Source organism: Gymnoscopelus braueri, assembly GCF_963280865.1.
Source record: "Gymnoscopelus braueri genome assembly, chromosome: 17".
Taxonomy (NCBI): Eukaryota; Metazoa; Chordata; class Actinopteri; order Myctophiformes; family Myctophidae; genus Gymnoscopelus; species Gymnoscopelus braueri.
Genome location: NC_137617.1, coordinates 14,228,596 through 14,248,800, shown reverse-complemented (window position 1 = coordinate 14,248,800; position 20,205 = coordinate 14,228,596). Strand labels below are relative to the sequence as shown.

General features: G+C 39.9%; 1 protein-coding gene across 1 annotated transcript in view; it reads left to right on the top strand.

The window, feature by feature from the left end:
• Positions 1–13,214, top strand: part of LOC308104980 (uncharacterized protein) — a 66,292-nt gene extending 53,078 nt beyond the window's left edge. Inside the window, exons 26-40 of the mRNA XM_080455615.1 lie at positions 1,569–1,699; positions 1,807–1,964; positions 2,060–2,185; positions 2,622–2,695; positions 9,204–9,345; positions 9,478–9,576; positions 9,730–9,809; positions 9,891–9,983; positions 10,069–10,138; positions 10,264–10,362; positions 10,547–10,627; positions 10,925–11,035; positions 11,567–11,671; positions 11,768–11,872; positions 12,919–13,214. Of these exons, the coding sequence (XP_080311741.1) occupies positions 1,569–1,699; positions 1,807–1,964; positions 2,060–2,185; positions 2,622–2,695; positions 9,204–9,345; positions 9,478–9,576; positions 9,730–9,809; positions 9,891–9,983; positions 10,069–10,138; positions 10,264–10,362; positions 10,547–10,627; positions 10,925–11,035; positions 11,567–11,671; positions 11,768–11,872; positions 12,919–13,035 (1,591 nt within the window). The 3' untranslated portion in view covers positions 13,036–13,214. The remainder of the gene's footprint in view (positions 1–1,568; positions 1,700–1,806; positions 1,965–2,059; positions 2,186–2,621; positions 2,696–9,203; positions 9,346–9,477; positions 9,577–9,729; positions 9,810–9,890; positions 9,984–10,068; positions 10,139–10,263; positions 10,363–10,546; positions 10,628–10,924; positions 11,036–11,566; positions 11,672–11,767; positions 11,873–12,918) is intronic.
• Positions 13,215–20,205: the final 6,991 nt, after the last annotated feature.

Below are 20,205 nucleotides of genomic sequence, written 5' to 3'. Positions count from 1 at the left end.
GCATAAGAGTTGTTCTTTAAATGGGCACACTATTTAATTATATTGATTAATATATATGAAATACATGTTTATTTATTAGACTTTAAAAACTCAACATTAATAAATAATCAACCATATGAGTCTACTGAAATAGCCTAGACTATGCCCACATCAGCCAATATGTAGGCTGCCAGGGCAAGGCAGGTAAATAGAAATAGCCTAATGACATCTTGTTAAAAACACAACCAGATGAATAAGATGTAATATCCCATCCCATACCAAATCGATCTCAGGAGATGTTTCATTCAAGAACTGTGACACTTGTGCTTGGGTCCTTTGGGTTTGTATATTTTTGGAATGTTGTTCTCCTGAGGCATGCTGTCTGATGTCAGCCAGTCCACCATGCGCCACAGAAAACATACGGCAACATACTTTGCAGTTTGCTTTGTAAACATCTACACAGATGCTGTCATGCCAAGGGTTTGTCTCTTCCCACTCACGTCTGTACTTTTGGAGGCGTTTTCTCTTTTGAAGACGCTGTGGAGTATCGGCGGCTGTAGTAACTGGCACAGAATGTATCTTAGCAACGTGAAAACTGTCATTGGTCGTGAGGTGCACACACACACGCTTGTTGTGGGCTAGTTGACATAGCGTCCACCTCGCAGCGCGAGTGCGGCATGTTTGTTCCCCCCCCCGAGTATTTTTTTTTTCTCTGTGTCTGTGTCTCTCTCTCCGTGTGTGTGTGTGTGTGTGTGTGTGTGTTTGTGTGTGTGCGTGTGTGTGTGTAACACACCAGATTTTTTTCGCACACACGCACACACGACGCACACACGTGCATATACGCGCACGTATCCACGCGCCTGGTGTAGCCGGTATCATTCTCTCTCCCTCTCCGTGTCTGTCTTTCCCCCTCTCTCCCTCCCCCTCTCTTTCTCTCTCCCTCTGTCCGTTTGTCTCTCCCCCCCACACACCCACGCGCACGCACACACATCTCTCCTTGTCTCTCTCTCTCCCTCCCCCTTTCTTTCTCTCTCTCTCTCTCCTCCTCCCTCCCTCCCCCCTCTCTCTCTCGCTCACTCGCTCTCTCTCTCTCTCTCCCTCTCTGTCTGTGACACTGGCCGGGTGCTCACTTTTTGTCGCAGATGAGGATGATTGGCTGGTGAAACGAACCATCCGGAAGTAAATGGCAAGATGAAATATACAGCACTTTATGATTATTAGAGAAGGAGACACATGTGAAGGTGGAAAATGAAATTATATACTTTTGCATGAGCGATTTTTGTAGCAAGTTGGGAGAGAATTGTCCCACTCCTGTGGGCGGGGGGTTGATTAGAAAAGTTTGGGTTCCAAAAGGGGACGGCTCTCTGATTGAGTAGTAGAAGATTATGATTGTGGAGAAAATTGTTGACTGTCTTGCATTTACTTTTAGCAAACGATGACTGCACATTATAAGAAAGAAAAATATAAGAAATACGTCATTTAAATACGTCATTTTGTCATACTGTATTAGTTTTAGATTATTGCACCATTGTACTCTTAAGGTATATCAAGTGAATTCTGTACTATTGCCCTTTCCCTTACTAAGTAAAGGAAGAGCCAATAGTAATGGTGGAAGCACAGGTGACATTCAGCCCAGCTCAGATCCCCAGCAATTCTCCTGACTGCAATTCTCCTTTGAACAACAGAGCTAAAGTCTGCTTCACTATGACTCCTCACTCAGGTTTTTGCATTTAAAAAAAAAAGGGCTAACACTACAGAGCCATTTTAGCATTTAAAGTACTTTTATGTTGGGAGTAACTTTTTTAATGAAAGTCTAAAATGTTCCAGCTCAAGCGCAGATTAATTATACATTGACGCTGGATTCAACCCGCAAAACTCCAAACAACCGTGCTTACATCGAGACACCAAAACAACAAGAGCTGTTCAAGTCTTTTACCCTTGACATGACAAAGCCACACTGCTTTTCACATGAATTTGACATTAAGGTAGGTTGTTAAATTTAAATGAGGATAAATTAGAGAAATATTTTTTTATTTAAGGTTGGTATGAATCTTTTCATAATAATGCACTCGCATTGCAGGCTTGTCCAGAGGATGCTCTGAATGAACTGTCTAATGAACTTAGATTCACCTTTGAAGGCGTTCCATCTTCCAACAACTTCACTCCAAGCCTTGCTCAGCAAGCTCAGACAACCACACATCATCCTGTAAGTCTGTCTGCCTGCCTGCCTGCCTGCCTGCCTGCCTGCCTGCCTGTCTGTCTGTCTGTCTGTCTGTCTGTCTGTCTGTCTGTCTGTCTGCCTGCCTGCCTGCCTGCCTGCCTGCCTGCCTGCCTGCCTGCCTGCCTGCCTGCCTGCCTGCCTGTCTGTCTGTCTGTCTGTCTGTCTGCCTGCCTGCAATCTATAATTTTATTTAGAGTTTGAGAGAGGACAGACTACCCTTGCCAAGAGAGCTTGACATTAGAGTTTGCAGATTAGCCAGAATGATTGGCCATTGGAATAATCGGCATATACTGTAGCTAGCTTTATGGCTTTCCAGTTCAGAGTAAATTCATGCTCAAAAAGCTTGTATGACCATCATGTCATTATTGCTGTTTGAAAGAAAACGTGATTAACACGGTTGACTTCCTCCCTTGTACAACAGTTAGGGTTTGAAATCAACTGTGGCACTGATGAGAGCTGTACTGACAACCTCAAAGTTGATTTCAACTTTACCAGGTGAGACATAATGTACACATGTCCTCTAAGAGTGTGGTTACTTTGTTGATGAACCAGTGCCATTTCTTACCCTATAAAAAGTTTTAATAAATATGGAAAATCTACAGCCTGTTGTGGCCCTTAACAATGAAGGCAAAACTGATTTTGTGGGCTTGCTTGTCTGTCCAGTCATGTCACATTTAGTGGACATTTTAAAATAACTATCCTTTGCCACAATGCTAGACAGCAAGGGATTAAAAAAATCCACAGACATAAATAACAAGACACACAGCTCAAAGGCACAAATACACAATAATAATAATGGTAATAATAATAATGATAATAATAATAATAATAATAATAATAATAATAATAATAATAATAACAATAATAAAAACATCAGGGGGATTGAAATGCTAGCAAATAAAAATGAGTTCTTGAGCCTTAAAAGATTCAATGGAGTGATGGGGAGATCAAACAGGGAGAGGAAAGCTGTTCCACAGTAGGGGCTGTGTCAGCAAAGACCCCTGAACTTAAGTTTGGGTCAGGGGACAGCCAATCTGGGAACCCATAGTAAAAAAAAGGAAAAAACAGCGCCCTCTGCTGAATCTGTCTTGAGAGATTAGGGGATAGCTAGGTCAGTTGACCTAAGAGACTAGGAGGTACTGTTAGAAGGAGGCGCTTTGTTTGTCCTTTTAAAGCAGCTCTCCACCGCACCGACGTCGGCGGCGGTAAGTGTTGGAAAGCATCTGTGACTGAAAATCTGTTGTCGAATGGGTGGTGTGCACACTGTCGTGTCGGGTCGGAACTTGTAGGATAGCGTCGAAAGCCGACCAAACATGTTCGGTCGGCTCCCGACCGTCGGTCTGGCGGAGAGGAGACAGAGCTCTCTGGTTGGCTGCTTGGAGGGGTAGTGGGGACTGGGGACCCTTTCTAAAATGCAATACAGAGTTGGAACCATACAGGTGCTCCCAAATAATGAATAATCAATCAATACATCATGCCAGCGCACTGCACAAAAGTAGGTCAAATCAATTATGCTGTCACTCCAGCTCCGAAGCACACTACTGACTGACCAGCTGTAAAAACCTTTACTTGATTTTATTGAATTGGATTAATGAAGAAATATGCCTTTGAAATTCCACCTAATTTGTGAGTGGAACATGAGTCTTTTAGATCGGATGGATTGATACAGGGTGAGTAGACACTAGACCAGGGGTAACCAACCAGTCGATTACGATCTATTGGTAGATCATCAAAGCCTTCTAAGTCGATCGCGGGGTTAGTAGGGGGTACTAAGTGAAAAATCGTTACGCGGCGGATAAAAGCATGAAATTTGATACAGATGTCCCTTGGGTCATCCTAAAACATCCTAGAAGGGGTGCCCAAAAAAATCTTAAACAGGAAGTGAGTTATGGACAAAATCCAAAATGGCCTCCTAAACTGTTGACCGTTGACTCAAAATAATCTCCAAAAAGCATAAAATGTGGCACACATGTCCTTTGGGTCATCCTAAGACATCCTAGAAGGGGAGCCCAAAAAAATCTGAAACAGGAAGTGAGTTATTGACCAAATTGAAAATGGCCGCCTAGTGTTGTCGATTGACTCAAAAGACAACTAAAGAATCTCCAAAAAGTATAAAATGTGTCACACATGTCCCTTGGGTCATCCTAAGACATCCTAGAAGGGGTGCCCAAAAAAGTCTTCAACAGGAAGTGAGTTATTGACTAAATTGAAAATGGCCGCCTACAGTGTTGGCGATTGACTCAAAAAGCCTATAGAATCTCCAAAAAGTATACAATTTGGCACATATGTCCCTTGGGTCATCCTAACACATCCTAGAAGGGGTGCCAAAAATAATCTGAAACAGGAAGTGAGTTATTGACTAAATTGAAAATGTCCGCCTACAGTGTTGAAAGATGATGCAAGATACCTACAGAATCTCATAAAAGCATGAAATGTGGTACAAATGTCCCTTGGGTGATCTGAACGCATCCTACAAGGGGTGCCCAAAAAGGTTTTAAACAGGAAGTGACCGCCTAAAAGCAGTTGACACAAAAGAAAACATAAGGGGACGTCATAAAAGTGTATAATTTGGTACGTACATTGAGTGCTTCTTAATATATCCTAGAAGGGGTTATTTATTTGTTTGCTTGTTTATTAAACTTTTTAGGAAGGGACCATGTTGAAGAAATTCTAAATGGCTGTTTAAACAGTTGACCATGGCAGTCTCAATACGACAGGTTATGCAGTGCATAACTTGCCGTATTTTGTAGTCTACCTTCTGTTTTCATTTCTACATCACTTATTTATTTTACTTTCTGCATATTCTCATTTATTTTACTCTGCATCTTATCTTACTCTGCATATTCTTATTTTACTCTCTGCATCTTATTTATTTTGCACTTTACATCTTCTTGCTTGTTTTACACTCTATCTTCTCATGTATTTTCTTCTTGATCATTACTGTTTTTTTGTGATTAGTGTTTAGTAACTACATGTATTCATGTGTGCCATTTCGCAATTACCAGCACATTGGCATAATGCTCTGCAAGGTAACCCAGCATCCCGGCATCTACACTTTCTCGAACAGAAGGGCTCAGCTTTGCAGCCACACTTGAGTTCTCTACAAACTTAAGCAGCCTCTGGCAAGAGTGTCCATAAAGGTGTCCACGAATCAGCGACTTTAATTTATTTGTCAGGAGATGGTAGAGATTGCATAGCTTTCAGGCTTCTGGACCAAATGCTAGATTGGCTGCTCGATTTGAATATTGTAGCAGTGCAGCCCGTGTGGGAGGAGTGTTTTCCATTGAGAGACTATTCAAACTTTTTTTGGCACCCCTTAGGATGCATTCAGATCACCCAAGGGACATTTGTACCAAATTTCATGCTTTTATGAGATTATTTTTTATGAGTGTCTTTTGCATCATCTGTCAAGACTGTACACAGCCATTTTCAATTTAGTCAATAACTCACTTCCTGTTTCAGATAATTTCAGGCACCCCTTCTAGGATGTCTTAGGATGACCCAAGGGACATGTATGCCATTATGAGATTCTTTAGTTGTCTTTTGAGTCAATCGACAACACTGTAGGCGGTCATTTTCAATTTTGTCAATGACTCACTTCCTGTTTAAGATTTTTTTGGGCACCCCTTCTGGGATGTCTTGGGATGACCCAAGGGACATGTATGCCAAATTGTATGCTTTTATGAGATTCTTTAGTTGTCTTTTGAGTCAATAGATAACACTGTAGGCGGCCATTTTCAATTTTGTCAATAACTCAGTTCCTGCTTAAGATTTCTTTGGGCACCCCTTCTAGGATGTCTTAGGATGACCAAAAAGACATGTGTGCCAAATTGTATGCTTTTATGAGATTCTTTAGTTGTCTTTTGAGTCAATCGACAACACTAGGTGGCCATTTTGAATTTTGTCCATAAGTCACTTCCTGTTTAATATTTTTTTGGGCACCCCTTCTAGGATGTTTTAGGATGACCCAAGGGACATCTGTATCAAATGTCATGCTTTTATCCGCCGCGTAACGATTTGGCCATTTTTTGTGCTTAGTACCCCCTACTAGTGGGCCCAGTGGCAGACGGGCAGCCATCGACAATTCATAGAATTTGTGTAGTGTAGACCAGAGTGTAGAAGAGATCGCATTTGAGCACAAGCAGTGGTGGAAGAAGTACTCAGATATTTTACTTAAGTAAAAGTAGCAATACCACAATGTAGAAATACTTTTTAGGCCTGTGTTAAAAGTACAACATTATTGGCATCAAAATATACTTAAAGTACCAAAAGTAAAAGTACAAATATGTTTGAAAATAGCAGATCTACAAGCTCACAATGCGTTGCGATGCATGTTGTGAGCTTGTAGATCAGCTATTTTCAGATAGTTATAAAATAGGGCTAAAGTGGTTAATGTATGATTTATAATATAATACATTTAAATGTATATCTGCAAAGTAACTAGTAACTAAAGTTTTGAAATAATCGTAGTGGAGTAAAAATATTGAATATTGGATATACTCCAGTAAAGTAAAAAATACCTCAAAAGTCTACAGTACTTGAGTAAATGTACTTAGTTACTTTACACCACTGAGCACAAGTGTGCTGCCTGTGATGTATGAAAAATTAAGGCAAGAGTTACTAAAGGGCTGAGCCATGTAGAATTGATGGACTGCCTTAACTAGAATGGTCCTCCTCAGAGTGCAGATCTCCGCCAATCTCCGCCAGGCCGGGTTGTCTACCCAAGGCCTGCAAACTTTGGAAGTCAGTCATAGCCACTTGGAATGGGAAAAAATCATAACTTTTCAAAGAATGTTAACTAATCTTCTTAAAGAAGAATCTGAAAATGTCAATGAGCACTGACTCTGCATAATTATGGAGGTTTGATACTTCATGCAGACGTTAGGTGGCTCAGTCGGGGCAACGTGCTGCAGCGTTTTCTGGATTTACTGCCAGAGATCATCATTTTTCTGAAGTCGAGGGACGAGGAGTATGACGATACTTGGTTATTGGACTGAAATCAGAATTTGGCCGTAGATTTGTTGAGGTACAAGGCATGAGTTAAGTAGCTGCTTTTGTATCAAACTCTTTCCTCAGTATTAACATTGAACAGCTGTCAGTTAAAATGTAGGATGTGTTTGCATTAACTACAGGTGTTGAAATGGAGATTTTTGAACTACTGTACTAACTGACTGGAGGACAGAGCTAGAAACGTGGACTTTTGGTCACTTGTGAAGTATCCCCTGATTGTGTCTTGTGCACTTAAGCTGCATGCCTACTTGAAAATAATAAAATCCAAGTTTAGAACTCGTATGACTGACTCACATCTTAATGACTGCCTCAGACTGGCATTCACTAAGTATCAACCAGATTTCAAATGGCTTGCAGATAATGTGCAGTCACAGAAGTCTCATTAAAGGTGGGCTGATCCTGAGAGTATTGTATCTGTCACCATATCTGTGCAAATATACGGTCATGGATGCATTTTTGTCATTTGAACAGAATATCTGTAAATGTGAACATTCTGAGAAATTGAGAACTGAGAAACTAAATATTGTGCATTGAAGAGAAGAAATCTGTAAAAGCAATTTATTTCATGTCCTTTGTGTTTTGTTGTATTTAAAAATAACTCAACAAAGAAGTTTATTTGTATTTTTGTCCAAATATTTATATTTCTAATACGTTTTTCTTAATATTTAGGCATTGATTACATAACTATTATCTTTATTCTTATTTAAACTACTAGTCTTTGTGTGGATGTATGCACATGCATTGAGCCTGTCAGAAATTGCAATTGTGCAAGTGTTTTTTTTTAAAACATATTTTAGTGGTAGATCATGGCTTACAATTGGAAATAAAATGTGCTCTTGGGCTTGAAAAGGTTGGTTACCACTGCACTAGACAGTGCTGATCAGGCATGCGTGCGCAAGTGTCTCCCGGGCCGTCTCCCGACACCTTGATTTTCCCATCATAACGTTTGATAGAGGGATAATAAAAACATGATTGATACACTGAATGAACATAATAGACATTTCACAGATTATAGAGAACTTTGAATTATAACAATCGCTTGAGAATTGGCCGAGTATGGCCGAGCTAAACTGCCAGTTGTTATGCCACATACTGTAACACCTGTGTCCTACAACCAAAAACACGCTCATCTCATTCAAACATCAGCTGTCAGCTGTCAGATTTTCTCTGAAACAAAAGTATCACATTATTATGCCATATCTTCAACTTATCAATATCATTATCACTTACTGCTGCTTTTACTTACGGTGAAAAAGGTCTGTAAAATCACTGAAGCAACTGGTGGTTTTCTATAGGTTTCCCTCAAGTTTTGTTTTATCATTGCAAACCCGAATGCTCATTCTCCAACTATTTCATGGGACAATGGATAGGCTATACAGGAGGATAGATTTGCCATTTTAGTTGAAACTGGTGATGATTATGATGATGAAACATTGGATTAATCATTAGCCTACTTCATGGATAAGCTTGTGCAGTGCGTTGAGTGTCATACAATAGGCTATTCGAACAGAAATGACAGGCTTCCATTTTTTCCTTCTAGCTATTTATTATATTATTGATCATTAGTTGAAGCAAAATGATATGGCCGTGTGCGCATCGCGCTTCCGCTTGGTGCAGGCATGCAGTAGCCTATTTATTGTTTTAATTAACATTAAATACAAAAGATATAGGCTACACCAAAATAGTCTAAATACAAATAACCTTGTGCACCCTGCAGAGATAGAGTACTGTATAATGTCTATTAACAAAAATGCTGAACAATCTTTTTAAAACTGATGTTCCTCTTCAATACCAATCTGATTCCTTAGATGCAGTTTTCAAGCATGTATTAGTAACATTTCTTAGGTTGACCAACAGAGGATGTATTTAAAATGTCTTACATGTCTCATATAAAATCTAAGTGAATGGCAAACATTATCTTTCCCCTAATGATTCCTCATACATTTAAGAAGACATAATGTAAAAACTCTTTTCTTTTCTGTTTTTGCATCAGCTCTACAGAAGTTAATGTGGGCATAGATGAACTGTTGAACGTAATGGTGTCAGTTGAGAACAGAGAGGAGAACTCGTACAACAGTCGTGTCACCCTCACGTACCCTCCTGGGCTCTCATACAGGAAGTTAACCATACAGCAGGTAAGGTAGTATTGCCAAGGTAACTTCAATGCAACACAACTAACCCCAAGTTCAGTCTTAATAAGTTGTCCTCATTGATCAAAGAAGATGTGTGATCAACATGCTTTGTGTTTCTTTTTTGTCTTTACCAAGGGAAGAGTGGAATGTAACTCTTTAGACGCTGAGAATGGTTTATCACGTGGGAAGAGTGACTGCACCATTGACACGCCTATTTTCAAAAGCAATGCCAAGGTTACATTTTTACATCTCTGACATATCTTCTCCTCTCACATATCTGCAAGGACAGATACAATAATTGTCAAAAGTGTTTTCGTTTTTGGCTGTTTTGGTAGATGAATAGGCTTAAGTGTTTTAAAGTGCTTTGTCTGATCCATTCCATTCTAGGCTTTTTTCACTGTCTCCTATGGGATAGATATCAACAGGGAACTTGACAGAAAGATGCTGATCACTGCAAATGCAACAAGGTACTGTTGTCTGGTGGAAAACCTTGCGATTGTGTGCTTTCTATTATTACATTACTAGGAATTATTTTTCTTCTGTTTCAGTGGAAATGCTGAGCATTCCCAAGAAAGTGAACTTCATCAACAGAAGGAGATTGATGTGAAGTACAGCATTTTTCTTTCCATTTCCAATCCAAGGTTTGCATTGTTTCTTATCATTCACACAGTCATTATTTTGAAGTTAAAACAATTCTTAAATTAAAAAATATATATTTCCATACAGTTCACTCAGCTACACCAATTTCACCTTTGGAAAAAATAATCTGCAGACACCACTTCCACAATCAATTACGGTAAAACATCTTATGTAAATATTTGATGTTCATTTATTCAATTCAGCTTTTAGGTTTACTGTTGTGACATCAAGCGACATCAAGGAATGCATCCCCCTTCTTTCTATCATGTCCTATCTCCTCAGGTTTTAAATTATGTGAGAGCCCTTAATGTTACTGTGGTCATCAAGGTGCCGGTGAGACTTGGTGATAAAGACATCTGGGTGAATCCTGGTAGTATAAAGGTAACTTACATGGATGGACACATCAATGCATGTTGGAGCTCAAACACACCAACCTTCAAACTGCTCTGTGGAAAAACATATCAGTTTCTCATGTCAGATTCAGTTCAATGAGTTAGAGTTATTTTATGTGCTATATTAATGTGACTCTAATGTTATATTTTCCATTTGACTAACCAACTTTCAGATTCCAGGCTGCAGCAGATCTAAGGACGAGGAACCTAACTTTCCAGATTTTGTGGACAACATCAAGAAAAATCATGAAGTGGTAAATATGGCTATATCAATCAATCAATCAACTTTATTTGTGCAGACTCCAGGGATCCATTAAAAACACATAACATAAAAACACACACACACAGAGGGAGAGAGAGAGAGAGAGACACACAGAGGGAGAGAGAGAGACACAGGGAAGGGAGAGAGAGAGGGAGGGAGAGAAAGAGAGGGAGGATGCGCACTTTTTATGTGCGATCTCACCACGTGTCACAAAGTACAGTTTCAACTATTTCCACGTTGACAGACCAGACAAGTGTTTTGTTTTGAATTTGTCTTTACTTGCTCATAGGACTGTTCCGTTGCCACGTGTACAGTGTTCAGATGCAACGTGTTCATGGTTAAAGATCAGCTTGACGTTTACAACATCTCTGCTATCCTGAGCTCAGGATGGATCGAGCAGGTAAATGTTATGTCTAAAAAATGTGGTGTTTATTCAACACTGAACATTACATTTTAGATCTCAATCATTGCCATTTACAGTAGGTAAAGTTAAGGAACTGTAGTGTTAAACACGTCAAGAATTAATTTTACACTGAGTTGAAACATAAAGTAATCATTGGTGGTTGAAGATGGTTAAAATAAAAGAAAGTGTCTCATATCCTTGGGCAAATTAGAATAATTCCCATATCTTTCCTCAGATTAAAATCTGTTTAATAATTATTATTTCCACTACGTTGGATGGTTGTGAGTGGGTGAATGTTAAATTCTGGGTGATGTCAGAGCTGATTGATGCATCACTAATCTACACATTTTAGCCCTTAGTGACTCATTAGAAATGCAACCAACCATCCTTGATTACCACCATTACAAGCAAACAACCAGTAAAGCTAGTAAAGATCAGAGCTTTGATTTGAGCAAAATGAACTGTCTCTTAATTGTCTCTAACAAAGACTGCTCCTCATCCTCTTCCCTCTTTACTTCTGACCCACAGATTGGTCTCCAGTCTGCCGAATTCCTTTTGATCAGCACAGCCACTTTGGAGTATGACAGAGACCAATACATCTTCGACTCTAAAAACAATCCCCCAGTTCGAAAGGTAACATTGCATCTCTACTTTAATTTCACTGTTCATTCTCACTATTTAGAAGACTTAGAAGAAAGTAATTTAATTGATCTCATGACCGCCCCTCAGATTGTGTCCACGGTAGAGACAAAGACAGACCTCATCACACTGATTATTGTTGAAACCCTGCGAGGCCTGGCTGTTTTGGCTTTGATCACTACTGGCTTATATAAGGTAATGTACTGTGCATAGTCTGCATACTGTAAGTTCATTTCAAGGCATTAGGCTGACTCTCCGTCGGTTGGTCAGTATGTCAGTCTGTCCGTTCACCACTTTGGTCCCAAACAACATATCTAGCTACCAGACGCGTTGCTAGGTCTCTACTAGGTTGGGGGCTTAGCCCCCCAGGCAACGGACACGTGCGCGCGCGTGCATGTGTCCCTCCCACCCCATGCTCGCGCGAAGCTATAGCCACCGAAGCCCCCGCGTAACGACGCCCCTGCTAGCTACTATTGACGTACTAGCTTGGGGCGACTTGATAGTCGAATGGTTAGGGCGCATGCCACAGGGGCTCTGATTCATGACCATCAGTCCCCTGTTCGATTCCCAGCCATTTGCTGCATGTCACTCCGCTGCATGTTTTCTGTCAATAAAGGCTAAAAAAATTACAGAACAGAAAGCTGCATGCAAGCTGGATTGCCTTGACATTTTCTGTGCACCAGCATGAACCACAGAGGATAACCCCCACTTAATTTGATGATGCCATGCCATGCCTTTCCTCTATTGCCACCCTATGGCCAAACTTTCCAACTTTCTCAAAATCTTAACCACTTTCAACCTGGCATCCCTATTCTTTGAAAGCCAGTCATAGCCAATCAGAAGGGCATCTGAAAAAACTGACAGATGATCACGTGACCACAGCCATGGTACCGATTTGCAGTTTTGGACAAAACCTGTAGGAGTAGTATCACAAAGTGTGTTTAGAATAAAACACAAAATGGCCGATAATCTTGTCAGGCGGAAATAGGCGTGGATGACAGAAATTGCGTCGTGATCCAAGGAATCCAGATTAAAAAAATATTTTGATTGTTGGTGTTTTGCACAGCATTACCACAGACATTCCAGGCCATTTTTATTTTATTATTTTAGTCTTCCATTGTATTCCATTGTATGTATATATTGTATTTTGCCATTATTTTAATATGGGCTCTTAATGTGTGTTTTCTTTTTTTATAATAGTTTTTTCTCTTCATGTGTATCTTGGTGTATCCTACTCTCAGGCTGGGTTTTTCAAGAGTCAGTACAAGCAGATGATTGCTGATAAGTATGGAGTACAAGGTCTAGAAGATGGTGGAGAACAACCACCAGAGGAAGAACAGCTTTATGTTAACTGTTGACATCAGGGACTCAACCATGTACAGTATGGACTGTACTGTGTATTTTGCATTGCATTGCATCATTCATTTCTGTTTTATTGTGATGAGTGAATTTAATCGTTTTTTAAATATTTTTTGTATGATTTGTATAATAACATTTCCAATAATATACGGTAAGAAAGAAAGAAAGAATGAATGAATATTGGTCATGACGGATAGGCCTACAGTACATACAGTAGAGTCTAGACAGTATAGCCACAATCCCAGACACACTGTTATGTCAAAGCCCAAAACCTCTAGCTTGAACTCACATAGGACAATATCAATAACTTCATCGGCAGTCACAACACAACATACACTATAGATTCACATCAGCCTTCATTTTCAGAGCCAGAAGCAGTCACTGAACATGTTTAATTGCGCTCGGGTGGCGCAGTGGTAAAGTAGTTGTCGTGTAGAGGTAGAGGTTGTGGGTTCAAATCCACCGTGGTGCATCCGCCTTCGTCGAGCATCTACACGAACACAATTGCTCTGTGTTCGGGGGAGGGAAGCTGGGCAGGGAGGGCGTTAATTGGCACTACGTAATCCTACGGGCTGCAGCGGTAACTGTCAGCAGGGAGTGTTTGGCAGGAGGAGTGGCTCTACGTCCTCCTGGTGGGGGCTCCTCTGCGGTAGGATATAACAGCAGTGACAACACAGAAATGTGTGTGGGGAGGAATCAATTGGCATAACGTTTTCCCCTCCCACTGAGCAGAGGATTGGTAGGATAGGCCAAGCTGAAGGACCTGCATGAGGTTCAGTGCCAAGCCTTCATTAACATGGGTGCACCTCACCCCTTGGTCCACTCCCACAACTCCCTGTCACTGATAGAGAAATGTATTTGAACTGTGACCAGGGATGAAGCCCCAATGAGAGGAAAAGGGTCCCTGTGAATAAGAACCTGCACCACGGAAGTCTGGCTGGCTAACATCCATCTTGCATCGTTGGTTTGGACCTATTTGATCGGAGTGATCAAATAGGTCCAAACCAATGATTGTGGATGCACCCTGGTCCCGCCTCTATCTGGGCTATGTACAGAGAGTTGAGACTGCAACTGCATTTTTCCTTCTTGGACCTGTTTTTTTTTTTTTGCTGATCAAGCAAGGTATATGGTAAAAAATAGAATAAAAATAAAAGCATGCAATTCTGATTTCCTCTGCTTACCATGAGACACCATTTCAGGTCACAGGGAAGCAGTGCGGCCATATGTGCGACATGAGACATGACATTAGAGACAGCCTCTGTTTCAGACTGTCATTATTGTTCTGGGCTCCCCATTCTATTTTGGAGCCACTAGGTGGTGCTTTTAGTCTGTGTCAACTCTATGGTGTCATCACCTCAATCTTTGTCACTATGGTGAAGTTTGTCCATTTTAGAAACCTATAGGTTGATTCAAATGAAATAGCGGCCAGTGGTATATACTGTATGTGTTGGGTACCAGGGCTGCAAATCTTCAAAGATGCATCTACATTCATCTTGCTTGTAATCTTCATTGAATCATTGCTTGTAAGTAAATATTTTGTTAATATAGCTTTTTGTACCTCAGATCATGAATATTTGTTGACTTGGTGAAACATCAATGTATTTTGAGACCAACCAATATTGGTCTGGGTGATATATCTACCATTATTTAACTTTTTTCGATGACATCAGTATCTGCACTGTTGCCCAAGCGACCCGATTCCGGATAAGCGTTTGAAGCTGGATGGATGGATGGTGTTGTGTGGAGACAGAGTGCTGTGCATTTTTAATCCTCGGGTTCTTATTTATTTTTTGCAGTTATTAGTTGCAGTTAGTTTGCAGTTAGTTTTGCAGTGTTTGATAAGAGGGTGTCCCCATTTGTAACAACTTTCAACCTCATTATAGGTACAAAAGCTTTCAAAAATAGCAGATCTACAGACTCACAAGGCATCACGTTGCGCTTGTTGATCGGCCCAAAATCTGGCATCAGTCAGGCTCTAACTTCTGTAAAATATGAATATCTATTGGAGTCAATGCCTTATGTACCATCAGAGTCACAGGCTGCAGTGTCAATCTGAGTTGAATTTAAATGTACTTGCCATTGACTGTCAACCAGCTTGATTGCAATGACCTGCACCTGCTGGATTAGGTTTAGCCAAAAGCCTTGAGCCTTGAATTAGGGATATTTCACTTTCAAAAAAGCTTTGGGTCATTTTATCGTCTACTCAGGCCTTTGTGAGCCCCCCAGACAGTTTTTACTTTAATGTTTAAAAAAAAAAAAAAAAAAAAATGTAATACAATAAAAAAACAAATAATAATAAATGAAAAAAGTAATAAAAAAAACACGGCCCCCTCGCGTATTAGGAGGGCAGGGTGAGTCACCAGAACCAAGGACGGGTGTCTCTGATGAATCTAACATGTTAAAAATGGAGTTTGAAGTTATAATGGGTTTGTATAGGAAGGGGACGTGTCTGATAAAATGAATATTAAATATCTAAATACTGAATCAAGCTTAAAAACTGTCTGGGGGTCTCACAAAAGCCTGAGTTGATGATAAAATGACCCAAAGTTTTTTTGAAAGGGAAATATCCCTTTAAGTGCTGTCTCCAATGGACCCTTCGCTAAACCCCACCCCAAAAGCGATTGTCCAATGCCAGCTTAGCAACCGTTGTTAGCCTGGCACAGGTCTGGCAAGCTTTCGTCACCTGCCATAGCTGCCTGTCAATGTTATTTCGCCCGCACACACACACACACACACACACAATAATTTGCAAAATAATAGCAAGAACAGGAATCATACCACGATAACGCAATGGTGATGAACCAGCAACAGATTCCACGTACCCAAAACCGTTGGATGGTTATTTTCCCAAGCTGAAATCTGCGTTTAAACTGCAAGGCTGCATGGCTGAGTTGTTGAACACATACACAGTTTAACGTCGGGAAAGTTACACGACTCACTCGCCCAGGTGGTGTCACTAATCACCATAATCGTAACAAAATTCAGAATCACAGCGCTGCCTGTTTCGGATTCCGCACGTTAAAGTATATTCATTCATTTGTTCGTCTATTTATTAACTGTTACTGTAGTCTTACCCTGCGGTACATGAAAACTCCTGTTACAATCATGGATCAACTTCAACCTGGTGTTTGCACTTTCTCCATTTACGGTCCGTACATCTATATAAACGTTCAGATTTCAAATATAAATTGCTTACCCTATGGCCACGGATGTTAAAATGATGCACGGGACTCTCAAAAGTACCCGTATATTCTGTATTGTTCAATAAAAAGCATTTTAATCCGATCGGTGGCCATTTTCTCATAGAGTTATAATTTATCAGAGTGCAATACACCTACCAACCGATAGGGTCGCTTAGTTGAAAGCATATGGAGAAAATGGCCACCGATCAGATTAAAATGCTTTTTATTGAACAATACGGATGATACGGGTACTTTTGAGAGCCCGTACATAAATGTAACATCCATGGCCATGGGATAAGCACTTTATGTTTGAAATATGAACGTTTCTGTAGATGTACGGGCTATAAATGGAGAAAGTGCAAACACCAGGTTGAAATTCATCCATGACGGTCGAGACAGACGACCGTCGTGTATCCATGGCTATTACGCCCTCTAACATTTCCCGTGTTTTTAGTTTATTGAAATAATGTCATGCACATTTTTCCAGTGCATAGCCTACTGCAGGCCTTGTTGACTAGATTTAGAAGAGATTTTGAAGCTATTGCTGCTGAAATGATCGATTATTTTAAAGGGGGAAAGCCGTCATTTAACATGCAAGTCAATGGGTGAGAAGCAGAGATTGCCAGGCGCTGCCAGGCCTGGGTGTGACTAACTTCGCACCACCAGTCACAGAGTGGAGTGGGTGGGGCTTAGCGAAGGGTCCATTGCCTGTACATTTTAGCCTATTGCCTTTATTGTATTTAAATGTGTATAAATGCGAATAAAAAAACACGAAAATCTATTGTTGATGGTTTTGCTTATAAATGTATCAATATTCATTTTGACAACACAAAATCTCATGTACAGTACATAACATAATGAGGCAAGTATTGAGGCATTAGTACACTCAAATCTAAATTTAGACCTTGAAATAAAGCAAAGCTTTAAAAAGAAAACAAATGCTTGAACTTTAATAATTGTCACCAAACAAAATTTAACATTACATATGGTACATTTTGCTCAACACACATGTTTCATACATTAAAAATGTCAGAACCTACTGTGTAATGAGAGGAGAAAAAACGCTTTGACCCCAAACGGCAGGAATCAATCAAAATACTGCCCTGCCCCCACAATTTCAAATAATGCAAAAGAAATGTACAATACTACAGTAGATGCATTACAGCTCAGAATGAGTACATAACATGGTATATTATACAATGTTAATTACAATATAATGATGTGTTAATGTCACGGCATGTCTCATGAGTAGATCAGAACAAATTTTAATTTTGTTGGGTGACAATCATTAAAGCTGAAGCATTTTCTGGGCACTTTTTCTTGGTTCACCAGACGGCCTATGAAGCACAGTGGAAAATTCTGTGTTTCTATGACGAGGCTTGCGTGAGAGGAGTGAAGTCTGGTATCAGGTAATCTCTGACTTTCCAGAAGCTCTCTCTTAAAAAACAGCGTGCAGCGATAAAGCTTTGTGGTTATGGCTAACACCTCTATCTTGTGCATGTGTGGTTGTTTTTGCACAGGGTTGTTTTGTAGTGCTGTCACTCTGAGTTAGAGAGAGAGAGAGAGAGAGAGAGCGAGAGAGAGATGGAGCAAGAGTTGTTGCTTATAGTGGAGCTTTTATCAGCTGAGGCTCTTAGCCAAAGTCAAGTCTGCTGTAACCCTTTCTGATTTTGAACGTCTTATCCATGCTTTTATCTCAACCCGACTCGACTACTGTAATGCACTTTATGTTGGCATTAGCCAAGCCTGCTTGTCACGACTACAGTTAGTCTAAAAGCGGCCGCTCGCCTCTTAACAGGGGCACGGAAATATGATCACATCTCCCCGATTCTTGCCTCTCTAAACTGGCTCCCTGTTCGTTACATGATTCAGTTTAAGACTTTAATGTTTGTCTTTAAGTCTTTAAATGGGCTGGCACCACTGTACATATCTGAACTTCTACCTCCCAATAACGCTACAAGGGTCTTGAGGTCTACTGACCAGTCACTCCTTAAGGTCCCAGCAACAAAGTTGAAAACACGGGGAGATAGATAATTTTCCTTCATAGCGCCCACACTGTGGAACGAGCTTCCACCCCATGTTAGAGCGTCTCTAACCCTGCCTATGTTTAAATCACGTTTGAAAACTCACTTGTACTCCTTGGCGTTTGAAAATTCTGATTGAGAAGCTGCTGATTCCTCCAGGCATTGTGTAAAATGTTTTTTTTTGTGTGTTCTCTTGTTTATTTTAGTATTTTTTACTGAGTGTACAGCACTTTGGTTCAACACTTTTGTTTTAAATGTGCTCTATAAATAAAGTGGATTGGATTGGATTGGATTATTAACACTGGATGAGATTCATAGATTCATCGAATGAGAGGAGGACAGAGTGAAACTGTGGTTCGGCAAGAGAGGTAAGTGAGAAAGATTATGCAAGCATAAAAAAGGGCACTTTCTCTTATATGGTGGCAATCGGGCAGGTGCTCGGACACTGGTTGCCTCCTATGTGTGCATGTGCCTGCAGCAGATTCTTTTTGATTCAACTTTTGGCAGTGCCATTTCAGCAAATAAGGGGAGTGAAAAAGTTGATTGTTTATTTATTTATTTTACAGCTTTAATGTAGGTTATTGAATGTTTATTTTCACACCTATCCAGGCGCGCTGGAAGTCATTTATTCCAAGGGGGGCTGGGCCGGGTGAGGGACGATTTTTTTAAAAAAAAATTCGCGTTTTTTACACCTTTTCCACATTTTTTTCAAATTTTTCAGCAAATATTTTATTCCTCAAAGTTAAATACATCATTGTTTTAATATATATGTGTGTGTATAGACTTTAAAAATGATATGTATTTTTTTAATAATTTTTTTTTGTGCTTCCCACCACCAGGGGGGCTGCAGCCCCCATAGCCCCCCCTTCCCGCGCCACTGCACCTCTCTCATGGTGCTGAATAAGCCCATTGCCAGCTGCCAGATGAACTACACTAGCATGTCTTCTTGCCCAAAAGATTTTTGGATAAAGCCTACATAGGTAATCTCTGCATCTTGCAGCATGTCTAAACCAATCAAAATCTAAGCTTAGAATACGTAGCCTTTTATAGACAAGTACTAGTCCTTATAGACGACACAATTTGGAGCAGTTCCCAGTTGTCTGTTACTGTAACATACATGTGCTGCTCTGCTACAAATTAATAGACACACGCACTGTACTTGCGTAAGGTAAGTAACATTTTGAGATACTTTTACATTACTTGAGTATTTACAATTTCAATACTTTATACTTCTATACTCCACTACATCTCAGAGGTTAAATTATACTCCACTACAATTATTTGAAAACTTTAGTTACTAGTTACTTTATAGATTTAGATTGTTATTACAAAACCTACATCAACCAATTAAGCCCCATTTTCTAGTCTATTTTAATATAGCCTATATCTAAAAGCTCAGAACACGTTGTGATGCAATGTGTTGTGAACTTGTAGATCTGCAATTTTTGAAAACATTAGAAAAATTCGGGTACTTTTATGTTTGTACTGTAAGTATATTCTGATGCCAATACTTTTGCACTTTTACTCAAGTAAAATTCTAAACACAGGAAGCTTACTTCTAACAGAGTATTTATACATTGTAAGTAAAACATCATCAGTACACTACTTTTTCCATTTTTCCACTTTTAACATGCACAAAAAACACAGTTAAGCCATCTCCTTGGAATGAAAAAATATAGGCAATAAAAGCAGAAATTGTTTTATAAATTCAAAGTTAAACTGCGTTGCGTGTTGTTTAAATTGCGAGTGAATTTGGGGAAGTTGAGTAATGGGAAACTACTTATGGGAAATATGTATCAGCAGCTAAAGGTTACATTGCAAAATATACCTAACCAGTGCATTTAAGTGACAACAATAAAGTGAATATGAATCGGTTCCACAATCTTCGAATGCATAGAGTCTGTAAGAACGCCCCCTGAAAGCAGCGCACATCATTCGTCATGTCCGTTAATGAAAATATATT